At 43.2% G+C, this 12,449-nt stretch overlaps 1 protein-coding gene across 6 annotated transcripts in view; it reads right to left on the bottom strand.

The window, feature by feature from the left end:
• Window positions 1–303: 303 nt before the first annotated feature.
• Window positions 304–12,449, bottom strand: part of Pip5k1a (phosphatidylinositol-4-phosphate 5-kinase type 1 alpha) — a 38,463-nt gene continuing 26,317 nt past the window's right edge. For all 6 annotated transcript variants that reach the window (XM_090341027.1, XM_090341026.1, XM_090341025.1 and 3 more), the window contains 9 exons: window positions 11,424–11,723; window positions 8,393–8,598; window positions 7,222–7,305; window positions 6,361–6,409; window positions 5,693–5,777; window positions 4,288–4,434; window positions 3,960–4,092; window positions 2,190–2,235; window positions 304–1,601 (listed from right to left, as the gene is read on the bottom strand). In XM_090341027.1, the coding sequence (XP_090197153.1) occupies window positions 1,599–1,601; window positions 2,190–2,235; window positions 3,960–4,092; window positions 4,288–4,434; window positions 5,693–5,777; window positions 6,361–6,409; window positions 7,222–7,305; window positions 8,393–8,598; window positions 11,424–11,723 (1,053 nt within the window). In that variant the 3' untranslated portion in view covers window positions 304–1,598. The remainder of the gene's footprint in view (window positions 1,602–2,189; window positions 2,236–3,959; window positions 4,093–4,287; window positions 4,435–5,692; window positions 5,778–6,360; window positions 6,410–7,221; window positions 7,306–8,392; window positions 8,599–11,423; window positions 11,724–12,449) is intronic.

Consider the following 12,449-nt stretch of genomic DNA (forward strand, 5'->3'; position numbering starts at 1 on the left):
ACTGCATTTGCCATTTCTGAACAATACAAAGTAGAGGCAAATAGTAACACTTCATAAAAATGTTGAGTCCCCATTCCTTTCCCTAAGACTTAGTCCCTCCCACCCCTTACAGAACTCTGTCCTGAATGAAACACATAAATACATCATAAATAGTAAATTATGAAAAAAATAGCAAGAACTGTTTCTTTCCTTCTTGTAAAAAAGAACATGGCAACAAAGACAGGCAGCCAAAAACTGGCTGGGGGTGTCTAATATAGACAGTTACTTGGGTATGGGATAGTCTATTATCAAGGTACGGTAGGATGGCAAAGAGATAGTAACTTCAACAACCTGCCTGAGACACCATGCCCCCTACTTCCCCTGACAAGAGTAGCGGATCAACAAGAGATGGACAACCACAACTCTCAGACACGGGGAAGGGAAAGCATATCAGCCCCATTCCCAAGTTCCCTGCAACAAGAGGGGCAGGCCATTTGACACAGCGACAACCTCACCAAGGCAAAAGTCTGCTGCTCCCCATGAGTTTAAGAGAATATTCTCTAGCCTCACAGATATGGACTGCCTGTTCAACAGATGCAAATTTCTCCCTCCACCTTGGCTCTGTGAAGAGCCGAACACTGTTGGAAAATATGGGAAGAACAAAGAAGAAATCTCCTTTGGAGAATAGTCAAAAATTCATTTGCTAGGTCTTCATATTTAGAAAAAGAATCAGAATACATTTCAAACTGCAAAATAGTACTAAATATTATGGCCTGGCAGTGAGGAAGGTTCTTCTTAAGAAGGGCTTTCATCTCCTAGCCCCATGACTGCCCTGCTGTTTTAATAACAAGGGAGAGGACAATCCATGTCTCCTTTGCTCCATTCTTTCCCTCTTCTGAAACTCATCAAAAGAGGAGCTACAAGGAGCTGCTGCTGCTAGAACAATCACTGCCTTCTACTTCCCTGTAGGAATTCTGCATACCAAGAGGCACCTCTTTTGACACTACTGGAGTTTTATCTGAAACTGGCTTGAAATTGTGCTGTGTACTGTTCATTCTTTTCCTTTATTAAGGAAAACTAAAAAAGGTTGGGAGGTGGCTTAAATACCATTAACTCCCCCCGCCCCCCCAAAAAAAACTTTACAAAAATTATACAGGGGTCTTCCTCTAAGGATCAGAAAGAAAGAGCTAAGGTGGGAATCATGTGGCAGCCAGTCTGTCCTGAGGAAATTAAGAGTCCAGCTCCTGGTAAAATTAAAGGACGAAGAAGAGAACTACCAAGTCCAGCAATCCCACTTCCAACATGAAAAATGGGGATTTGAAAAAAATTCAATGTGGAAGCCAGGGCTGTAGCCACTTGAAAATTCATGTCCCTGCCTCCGGAATGGAGGAGATGCTGCTGTCCTCAGCTGTCCAAGGCACTACTGCCCACTCAGAGGAAAGGAGAGGGAATGAGACTCTTCTTTTGAAAGGAGATGGAGAGCTCCCCCAGCCTCCAGTTTCTACTCCTTTTTTGATGACCAAGAAGAGAAGAAAATTCAGCATTCCTGGGGCAAGGGCTGACATCTTGGGATCACAGAGACAGTAGAATCTTGTTGTGTGTCTTCTGAGGTTTGTTGCTCACTGCAAAGAGAAAGTGTACGAAGTTAAATAAGTAGAGTATAAAATAAGGGGACAGGAATAGAATTCAAGTTAATTTCAACCTAGCTACTATTAACATTTTTCATCTCACACCCAGTATGAACCACCAAAACATAATTTTTAAAAAGTAAGATTCAAGGGGCCGGGAGTTTGGCCTAGTGGTTAAAGTGCTTGCCTAGCATGCATGAAGACCCGGGTTCGATTCCTCGGTACCACATATATAGAAAAAAAGCTGGAAGTGGTGCTGAGGCTCAAGTGGTAGAGCTCTAGCCTTGAGAAAGTCCAAGGACAGTGCTCAGGCCCTGAGCTCAAGCCCAGGACTGGCAAAAAAAAAAAAAAAAAAAAAAAGTAAGATTCAAGGAGTAATGCTGCAACTCAATGAGTACAGCAGTAGCCTTGAGCTGAAGAGCTCAGGGACAGCACCCAGGTCGAGTTCAAGCCCCAAAACTGACAAAAAAAAAAAAAGATTCAAGAGGCACCTAGGCCCTCCACTTTCTTGTTCCATCCCGTGAGTAATCCATTTTTTATACCCTCCAAAGGATACACCTCCCCTATATCACAGACACTTACTTGAGTCAACTCTGGCTCTTTAATTTCAAGCTTTACCAAGGATGTACTACAGGCACAAAAGAAAGAGGAAAAGGATTAGAAGGAAATAAGATTCTCCTCTGAGGTGAAATCTCAGATTACTTCTCCACCTTTTACTTCACAATTAACTCAAGATTGAGAAAAAGGCTTGGAAGCAACTAGAACCAGAAGCATGAATAACTCGTTTCTTTAGTGCTAGTACTGTCCTATATCCCCAGGTGTGGAAAGCAGCTTCTAAAGTGGCTCTCAAAAAAGACGGAAATGGCAATTCTGAAGTTAAATTACATAAAGACTGTAGCTTCCTTTTTGGTATAAGCTCTCTTTGCTGAGAGAAGCTACTGCCATCCTGTGGGTTACCAGATAAGATAATGACAAGGAAATAGGAGAACCACTGGCCAATAATTAGCTGGTAAGGAGCTGAGCCCTCAATCCAACAGCCTTTAAGAAAATGAATCCTGCTGACAAATACACAAGTGAGCCAGGAAGTTGATCCTCTTCTCCCAAACAACCTTCTCATTTCCTCCCCCCCTCCCTCTCTCTCTGAATCCCTCCAGTGAGCCATGGGCTTCATCCCAAGGTCACTTGAGTGCTAGGCAGGCATTCCACCATTTAGTTACACTGAACACCCCAGCCCTGAGGCAAATTTCCAAGTCAGACTCCTGCCCTGGAAAATATAGTTAACTTCTGGACAAACCGTAAGACAATGGCATCAACTGAAGCCAGGCCCTAGACTCTAGAGCCACAGAAACTGGAAATAATATTTGTTGTCTTCAACTATTAAACTGCATGATAACTTATTAAGAAATAGATAATACAAGCCAGGCATGGTGGCTCACGCCTGTAATCCTAGCTACTCAGGAGGCTGAGCTCTGAGGATCACGGTTCAAAGCCAGCCCGGGCACTAAAATCAGTGAGACTCTTACCTCAAATTAACTATCAGAAAACCAAAAGTGGTGTTGTAGCTTAAGGGGTAGGAATAATGCCCAGCCCCAGAGTTCAAGTTCCACAGCCGACTAAATAAATAGTTTTTTTTTTTTCTTTTTTGGAAGGGGGTCGGTCATGAGGCTTGAACTCTGGGTGTGGGTGTTGCCCCTGAGCTCTTCAGCTCAGGGCTAGTGCTCTACCACTTTGAGCCACAGCACCACTTCTGCTTTTCTGGTGGTTCATTGGAGAAAGACTGGGCCAGAAGATCTAGCTAGGCTGCACTTAGATTCCCACCCCCTCCACTTTTTTGTTGTTGGTCATGGGGCTTGAACTCAGGGCCTGGGCACTGCCCCTGAGAGTTTACGATCAAGGCTGGCGCTCTACCACTTTGAGCTTACAGCATCACTTCCAGTTTTTTAGTGGTTAATTGAAGGTAAGAGTCTCAAGGACTTTCCTGCCCAGGCTAGTTTCAAACCATGATCCTAAGCATCCTAAGTAGCTAGGATTACAGGCATGAACCACAGGTACCAGGCTATATTGGTCCCTTTGACCTTCTAGAAAGAAAGAGGCCAGGCACCAGTGGTTCATACCTATAATCCTGGTTACTCAGGAGATAAGGAAAGTCTGGGCATGAACAGCCCCAGGTCCCAGATCCAGAGTTCAAGATCCAATAAGGGTGTGCACACACACACACACACAAAGAAGCCTGCACAAATTTATTATTGAGCACAAACAGTAAAACCCTTGAAAAACCAGAGAGATTCTTGAAGTCCCAAAGATGTGAAGAGACAGAGGTAATATTATATGGAAAAGGACCAAGGAACTAACCTTGTATTTAGTACTCGCGGAGACTCTGCTGCTACAATTGCTATACCCGGGCTGGGAACAGGTGAGTCCTCAATGACTCCCTCCTCCACCAGTGGAGTCTGAGGTAAGACATCAGGACGGTTGAGGTGAGTGTCTGGAAAGGAAAATGAAGAACATGAACACATGGGAAAATATTTAATGGGACCAAGGAAATACAGGGTAAACTATGGAGCAACTGGATCTTTCCTGGATAGACATGGGGAGTAGAGGTGCTAGTCAGAGAAGATGAGGACTCAGGAGGGAGGAGGGGAGTGCCTAATCACATGGGGACCCCGACCCTGGCGCTGACCTGGCTCCACTTGCGCTTTTGTTGTCACTTGTGCTTTGTGTTCCCCACAGACCGATGACTGGAAAGTAATGCAGGAGTTGCCGCTGGGGCCTGCTCGCCGAGAGAAAGATGAGCCAGACCGAAACTTTTTGGAAGGAGAGGGCTTCACTTCAAAAGGGAAAGAGAGAGCCTACTTAGCACCCACCTCAGAAACCATCACCAAGACATAGATACAAACTCAAAGCTGTTCTTCTGAAGCAGAGCAGGAAGAGAGTTTAATGTCAACAAAGATAAGCTCTACAACATACTATTCAGAGCAAGGGTCTTCTTAACCTTGGAAAGCAGCAGAAAAACATAGAGAAAAAGTAATCTATATCTTCCTCCCCTGCCTCCCACATGCAGCCCTTCATGGCTTTACTCCAACCAGTGAAAGATGTCTTCCATTCCATAGTTCCTTGCTTTTTAATAGTAACCCCAAGTAAAATCTAACACAGATGACCCTTTCATCCTACATTTTCTCTTAATATTGCCATTCCTAAGGATGCAATTCAGGGCCTGGGCACTGTCCTTGGACATTTTTGCTCAAGTCTAGCAATCTGCCACTGCATACTAGGTGAGCACTTTACTACTAGACTATCCTCCTAGTCCCATCATTATACATTTTCTTAAGAATTTATGCACATAGAACCATGTTAATTTATACTTAGAAAATGTCATTTTGAAAACCTAACAACTATGTGCAAAAAAACCTAAGGGAGAGTATAAGACCCCGAGTTCAAGTCCCAGTACTGGCACTCACACACAAAACATATAAGAAAAATTTTCTATGCTTGTTAAGACTGTGGCATGCCTAGGTCCTCCTTGCCTCTCTACGGGACTACTGCTGCCAGTCATGTGAGGAGAAAAGGAAGAGTTGGAAGATGCCAATGTCAAAAGCATAGAAGGTATGAAGAAAGAAATCAGCACTTCTAAACTAAGTAAGTGGAGGGAAAAGACAAGAAAAATAAGTAATGCTTCAACCACTTGAATCAGTCTGAAAACTGGTGCCTGGGATATGGCTAGAAAATATGAAGGTAGATAACAATCTTGTCTATCTCTGTACATAAAAGTCTGTGGCTCTAACTCAATCTGTGATGTATATTCTGCTCACAACTATACTCCCCCCTCCACCCCCAAATCCAACCAATTCCCAAGAAATGGCCCTCACCTCAATGATAACATGTAGGGAGAGCCAGGGGAAAAGCAGCAACTGGGAAACAACTGGGACAGACAGAGTGACTGACATAAGGATGAAAAGCAGCTCTCATAGGATGTAGGTAGAGCAGGAGAGGCCTCTTGCCTTTGCAGCTCTCTCACAGAATTGTCCTGCCCCCCACCTCTGGGGGTAGAGGAGTCACTGAGGGGTCATCTGGTAGAAGCCACTTACAGGGGATCTTCTTGAACACTGTGTTGCACATGAAGCGCTGGAACCGTTCAGCATAGAAGCCAGGACGATGCACGGACACAGTGTCCTGTAAAAAAGAGATGACTCCAGAGTTAGTGATGAATCAGTAAGAGGATTTATAATCAAAGGGTCATGTTCCCCTAGACTGTAACTCTAAAAGAAAGGTAAAACCAGAAAATGGGGTGGGGGGGCAGGGCCAAGCACCAGGGATCATACTTGTAATCCTGTACTCAGGAGGCTGAGATTTGGGGATCTGGATTCAAAGCCAGCCTGGGCAGGAAAGTCCTTGAGACTCTTACCTCCAATTAACCACCAGAAAATGGGAAGTGGTGCTGTGGCTCAAAGTGTTAGAGTGGTAGCCTTAAGTAAAAAACCTTAGGGACAGTCCCCAGATACTGAGTTCAAGGCCCAAGAGAAAAAAAAAATGTAGACAAACTTGAGGTGACAAATTAGAAATAAAAGAGAAGAAGCCAAGCTGGCACTGGTGACTCACACCTAAAATCCTAGCTATTCAGGAGGCTGAGATCTGAGGTTCAAAGTCAGAACAGGTGGAAGAGAAGGAGAGAGGGAAAGAGGAAGGAGAGAGAGCGAGGGAAAGAGGGGGGAAAAGGAGGAGAGAGAGAGAACCTTTAATTGTTTGCTATACTTACCCCATCATGTACCAGTGCTTTCCAAGAGTGCTCCAACTTTTTAACGAATCTGACAAGGGAAATTCATATCACACACTGTTTCTGAATGCGTAACCTTAATAGTTAATACTGACAACAGAAATCTTGGAAAGGTAATAGCTGGGAAGTATATCCACTGTGGACATAGCTTTCCAAAGAACAGGCATGGCAGTGCAGGTTCTACATGGAGATCAACATGTTTCTAGTTCAGTCAATTCTCCCAGGAGAAAATGGAGGTTAAAGTCCCTGTCATCCCAGGGGCAAGAACATTCATTGTAAATGGGAAACACAGTGGCAAAACACTTGCCTAGCACACATGAGAATCTGGGTTCAGTCTCCCAGCAGAGCATAAGGAGAGTAAAAATAATATTAATTATAAAACAAAAGCTGGAGGAACAGATGGACAAGCTTGGGAAGGTATCTAAAATTAGGTGCTATCTGAGTCAGTAATCCAAGTCTTGTTCAGCCTGAAATATTACAGGAACAAAATGGGAGACTAATATTTCTAACTTCTCCCTGTTGGCACCCTCTTAGACCCACAGGTTAGCATGTTTTACAGAACACAGGGATCCTTTTATTTTTTTCTCTGTGGAAAGGCCATCATGGTTGCAGCAGATCCTAGTGTGATGCATGAATCAACTCATAGGTTTTTCAGAGCCAGGCAGATGACATGTTCTACTCTGATGCTCCCAAGCACTGACTCAGCTCTCCACAGGAGGGTGTGGGGTAGGAAAGCCAAGGAGAAAGACAAAATCAAGGAAATAAACTTATCTTGACGACAATGTGAGTAGAAAAACTGCATCTACTCTGTCTCTTAATTTGTGATTCTAATGTACATCTCACCTGTAGGACTGCAGAATATCAATGATGCCAATATAAAGGAGGAGCCTCTCCCCTTTATTATTCCGGGCAGGGATGCCACCCATACTGGGAAGACAGAAAGGAAAGAATCAGAAAATCTGTTTGCTAGAAAGTAAACCATACGGAAATTGGACATGGAGACATGACTGACTTACTCTCCACAAACAGAGATGGAGATTGTCTTTCCAACCTTACAAACCTTTTTGGGATATGTACTGTAATCCCCTCTCAATCTCTCTGCTACCTTCTCCTACCCTAGTTTCTACCACAAGACTCTAATCATTCCCACCCAGCAACTTAGGAAATGTTCCACCAATTCACTGGAAACTGTCTGAGAACATTTATAGATTCATTTGTGCTCATTTAGATATTCTTAATATTAAGTCATGTTACAAGCTATCTAAAAAACAAAACTTAGCTGCTGGTAGCTCACACCTGTAATCATAGCTACTTAGGAGGCTGAGATCTGAGGATCACAGTTCAAAGCCAGCCCAGGAACAAAAGCACATGAGACTCTTATCGCCAATTAACCATGGGAAAACCGGAAGTGGTGCTGTGGCTCAGAGCAGTAGAGTACTAGCCTTGAGTAGAAGAGCTCAGTGACTCTTCCTAGGCCTAAAGTTCAAGCCCCACAATGACACCCCCCCCCCAAAAAAAAAGAGTATCAACTGCTATTTCTAAGATAGCCCAGCAAGAATGTAAAGCCCTGGGGTTTAAGCCCTAGGACCACTACAAAAATCAATAATTAAAAAATAAAAACCTCTAATAGAGCTGGGTGCAGAGGTGCATACCAGTAGTCTTAGCTACTCAGGAGGCTGAAATTTGAGGATCATGGTTCAAAGCCAGCCCAGGCACTAAAGACTGGGAGACTCTTATCTCCAATTAATCAATAGAAAATGGGAAGTTGGGCTGTGGCTCCAGGGGTAGGGCGGTATCTTGGAGCTGAAGAGCTCAGGGACAGCACCCAGGCCCAGAGTTCAAGTCCCATGACCACAAAAAAAAGGGGGGAGGGGAGCTTATTCATAAGCTCTAGAGTCTTAATTTAGCTAGTCTAACAGATCAACCAAAGCTACTCATTTCCACAGGTTGGTTCCTTTCTCAAGAAAAAATGGTATGACCTATGCCTGACTCCCTCATGCCCGAGCCCACTCACTGGTCCTCAGTCTCCATGGTGCCACCCCGTCGAGCCTCGCCCTGGATGGATTCCATAGCTGTGGAATAGAGAGCCTTCTGGGGAGCTGGTCTTCGAGTGTCAACCGAGCATTGTGTTTCATTGTTTAAGGGCTCTCGCTGTGCATGATCTATGTTATGGATCGACATCAAGAGGCTATAGTCCATTATCTTGAAGCTCTGTAGCACCTGGGGTGGGGGGTGGGGGGTGGAAGAAAGCATAGGCTAAGCTTTAGGAGGTAGCAGGACTTTTTCTGACTCTCACAGCTCCCTTGATCTAATTTTATTTGATAGTGAACTTCCAGGCCTTATCAATTTATCTTCCTAGTTCTTGGAAAAGAATGCATTAACCTCCTCTAGTCAAGCTTTATTTACACTCTCTTACTTTTCTCAGTCCCACTGCTTAGGTCATAGATTCCATTCTTTTGTTTCTTCATGAAAATATCGTATTTTCAAGGAAACAAGGAATATCTGTGTTTGTTTTATTTTGTTTTTGTATTTTGGGGCCTGAACTCAGGGGCTGAACACTGTCCTTGGGTTTCTCAAGAGCTCTACCACAGCACCACTTCCAGCTTTTTTCTATGTATGTGGTACAGAGGAATCGAACCTGGGTCTTCATGCATGCTAGGCAAGCACTCTACCACTAGGCCAAACTCTTGGCCCAGGAATATCTGTGTTTTAAAGAAACCACAATGAGGACCTACCAGAAGTACACTCTGTATCAGAGAAGAGCTGTGACATGACCTTATTGGATCAACTTCAATTCAACATTCACCACATGTAAGTAAAAGGTATTTAACTGTTTCTAAATCTAGGCACCAGTAGCAAACGCCTGTAATCCTAGCTACTCAGGAGGCTAAGATCTGAGTGGTTCAAAGCCAGCCCGGGGCACAAGTCTGTCAAACTCTTATTTCCAATTAACCTCCAGAAAACTGGAAGTGGCTCAAAGCTAGAACATTAGCCTTAAGCTGAAGAGCTCAGGGACAGCACCCAGGCCCACAGTTCAAACCCCATGCCGGCCAAAAAGAAACAAAAAAGGACTATTTCTGGGCTGAAGTATAACTCAGTGGTTGATTGCTTGCCTACAATGAGCAATGGCCTTGGAATCAAACACCAGCACCACAAGAAATATATTTTCATCCTCGAGGATATTATAAGCTTAAATTTATTTATTTATTTATTTTTTTTTTTTTTTGCCAGTCCTGGGCTTGAGCTCAGGGCCTGAGCACTGTCCTTGGACTTTCTCAAGGCTAGAGCTCTACCACTTGAGCCTCAGCACCACTTCTGGCTTTTTTCTATGTATGTGGTACCAAGGAATCGAACCTGGGTCTTCATGCATGCTAGGCAAGCACTTTAGCCACTAGGCCAAACTCCCGGCCCATATAAGCTTAAATTTAGAAAGGTACACAAATGTAAAATAAATGTAACATAGTCTAATATGTACAGCAAAAGAACTATTTAAATACTAAAAGACTTACAGAGGGGCCTAGAGTTTGGCCTAGTGGTAGAGTGCTTGCCTAACATGCACGAAGACCCGTGTTCGATTCCTCGATACCATATACATAGAAAAAAGCCAGAAGTGGTACTGAGTTTGAGTGGTAAAGCTCTAACCTTGAGAAAGTCCAAGGATAGTGCTCAGGCCCTGAGCTCAAGCCCAAGACAGGCAAAAAAAAAAACAACAACAAAAAAAAAACCAAAACAAAAAACCCATATATAGTTATGCACGAAGACTGGGGTTCAATTCCTCAGCAACACATACATAGAAAAACTTGAAGTGGTGCTGTGACTCAAGTGGTACCGAGCACTAACCTTGAGAAAACCCAAAGACAGTGCTCAGGCCCTGAGTTCCAGCCCCAGGACTGGCCAAAAAAAGTAAAAAAAAATGCCCAGAGCATTAAAGAACATGCTAATACAGGGCTGTAGAATACAAAGGAAAGGTATGCCACACTGGAAACTGGTAGACCCAAGATATCAGGCATACTGTGTCACAGTAAGGAGCTGGAGAGCATCTCACTGTTTCCAAACCCTTTTTCACTCTAGATTCTCTCCTGTAGCACACGTTGGCAATGCAGCTCAACCAAGGATATCTTGGTAAGTGGGTGGAAGAGAGGAGAAAGAAACAAGTATGGTAAAATACTTCACGTGCATATGTGAAAATGGAACAATGAAGCTTGTCAGAAGTGGCCTGAGAAGGGGAGGGCTGATATGGAGTGATAAAGAGGCAAGTATGATTAAGGTACTTTGTAATTATTTATGGACATGTCAAACTGAAACTCTCTTGTTTAATTAATTGATGTTAACAAAAATTATAAGAAAAAAGAAAAGCCTAGAACTGACTGACTGGTATAATTTGGGGTGGCAGGGGATGGTGGTGGTGGTGGTGGTGGGAGACAACAACCCTTTCAGCACCACTGGTTAAATGTCTAGCTCTTGAAATGACAATTTCAAGAGATAATTTACTTTGCTTCCATTATCTTGGAAGTAAATACAAAATAAGCAAATAAGGGAAAAGACAAATGACATTATAGATGGAGTGGAGAAAGATGATATTACAAAAGATAGTTTAAGAATAAATCACCAGACATAGAAATATTAGTAGGGGGGCCGGGAATTTGGCTTAGTGGTAGAGTGCTTGCCTAGCATGCACGAAGACCCGGGTTCAATTCCTCGGTACCACATACATAGGAAAAAGTCAGAAGTGGTGCTGTGGCTCAAGTGGTAGAGCCCTAGCCTTGAGAAAAATCCAGGGACAGTGCTCAGGCCCTGAGCCCAAGCCTAGGACTGGCAAAAAAAAAAAAAAAAAAAAAAAAGAAATATTAGTAGGGAAGGATACAACAAAAAGGCCTAAGATGTGTTAAGAATATAGAAATAACCATTGAATTCTGCAGAAAATTAAAGGAAGAACCGAGAAGTACACTCTGTTTAGCATCTAAGTGGTCACTTAAAGTTTCCATTTTCTGGAATTTGACTGAGATTTTTGATGTCTAAGAGAGGCAAATATAGCATAAACTCACCAAACAGTCACGCTGTAGGGTCTTACACAGAGCATTGTACATGTCAGCATCCAAAAAAAGACCATCAGGGATGTCTTGAATAAAGTCCAGGTCTTTAAAGGTGGGGAGAGGTTTATCTCGCTCTTTTTGAGAGGCCCGCCGCTTGTAGGTTGAGCCCTTGAGGTCATATTTCATGTGCATTTTGACTGACCGTGGTAAGAGATTGTTCATCACCACAATGCGTATGTTCTTGCCACCTGCCTGTACACAGTATAGTCCATAGAATTTAGGAAGCAAAGTTCGAGGATTCTGGTTGAGGTTCTGATGGCACAAAGGAAAGTAGAGCACATTTTCAGTAAAACTTAACGTGCTAGGTTCAATCTCAGCACCACAAATAACAAGAGATCTATACTCTTACCTCTGATTATAGTATATTCCTGGGAGACTAAAAAGAGGTACCTATTTTTTTTTTTCTAGAACCTACAAGAGCAATATATCAGAGTGAAATTATAAATGAAAGTAAACTGGGCTGGGTGTGGTGGCTCATGCCTATAACTTTAGCTACTCAGGGACAGCACCCAGGCCCAGGGATAGGGCAGTAGCTTTGAGCTGAAGAGCTCAGAGACAGCACCCAGGTCCAGAGTTTAAGCCCCAAGACTGACCAAAAAAAAAAAAAAAGTAAATTGGGCTAGAAATGTGGCTCAGTGGAAGAATGCCCTGGGTTCAATTCCTCAGTACCACATAAATAGAAAAGGCTGGAAGTGTCTCAAGTACTCTAGAGTGTGAGCCTTGAGCAAAAGAAACTAAGCTAAGAACAATGCCCAGGTCGTGAGTTCAAGCCCCAGGACTGGCCAAAAAAGAAAAAGATAAAGAAAATAAGCTAATCTATTTTCCAAACTACAAAGATGACAAACAACAAAATTAGAAACATCTTGGCTCTTACCTCTTGGTAAAATTTAAGCCAAATACCACTTAAAATAAGGCAGAAAAACAAATCCCTTTGTCAGAAGAGATGGAGTTAAAAAAAGGACAAAAAGGAAGTATATT

Source organism: Megascapheus bottae, chromosome 10 (genome assembly GCF_031878675.1).
Source record: "Megascapheus bottae isolate mThoBot1 chromosome 10, mThoBot2.hap1, whole genome shotgun sequence".
NCBI lineage: Eukaryota > Metazoa > Chordata > Mammalia > Rodentia > Geomyidae > Megascapheus > Megascapheus bottae.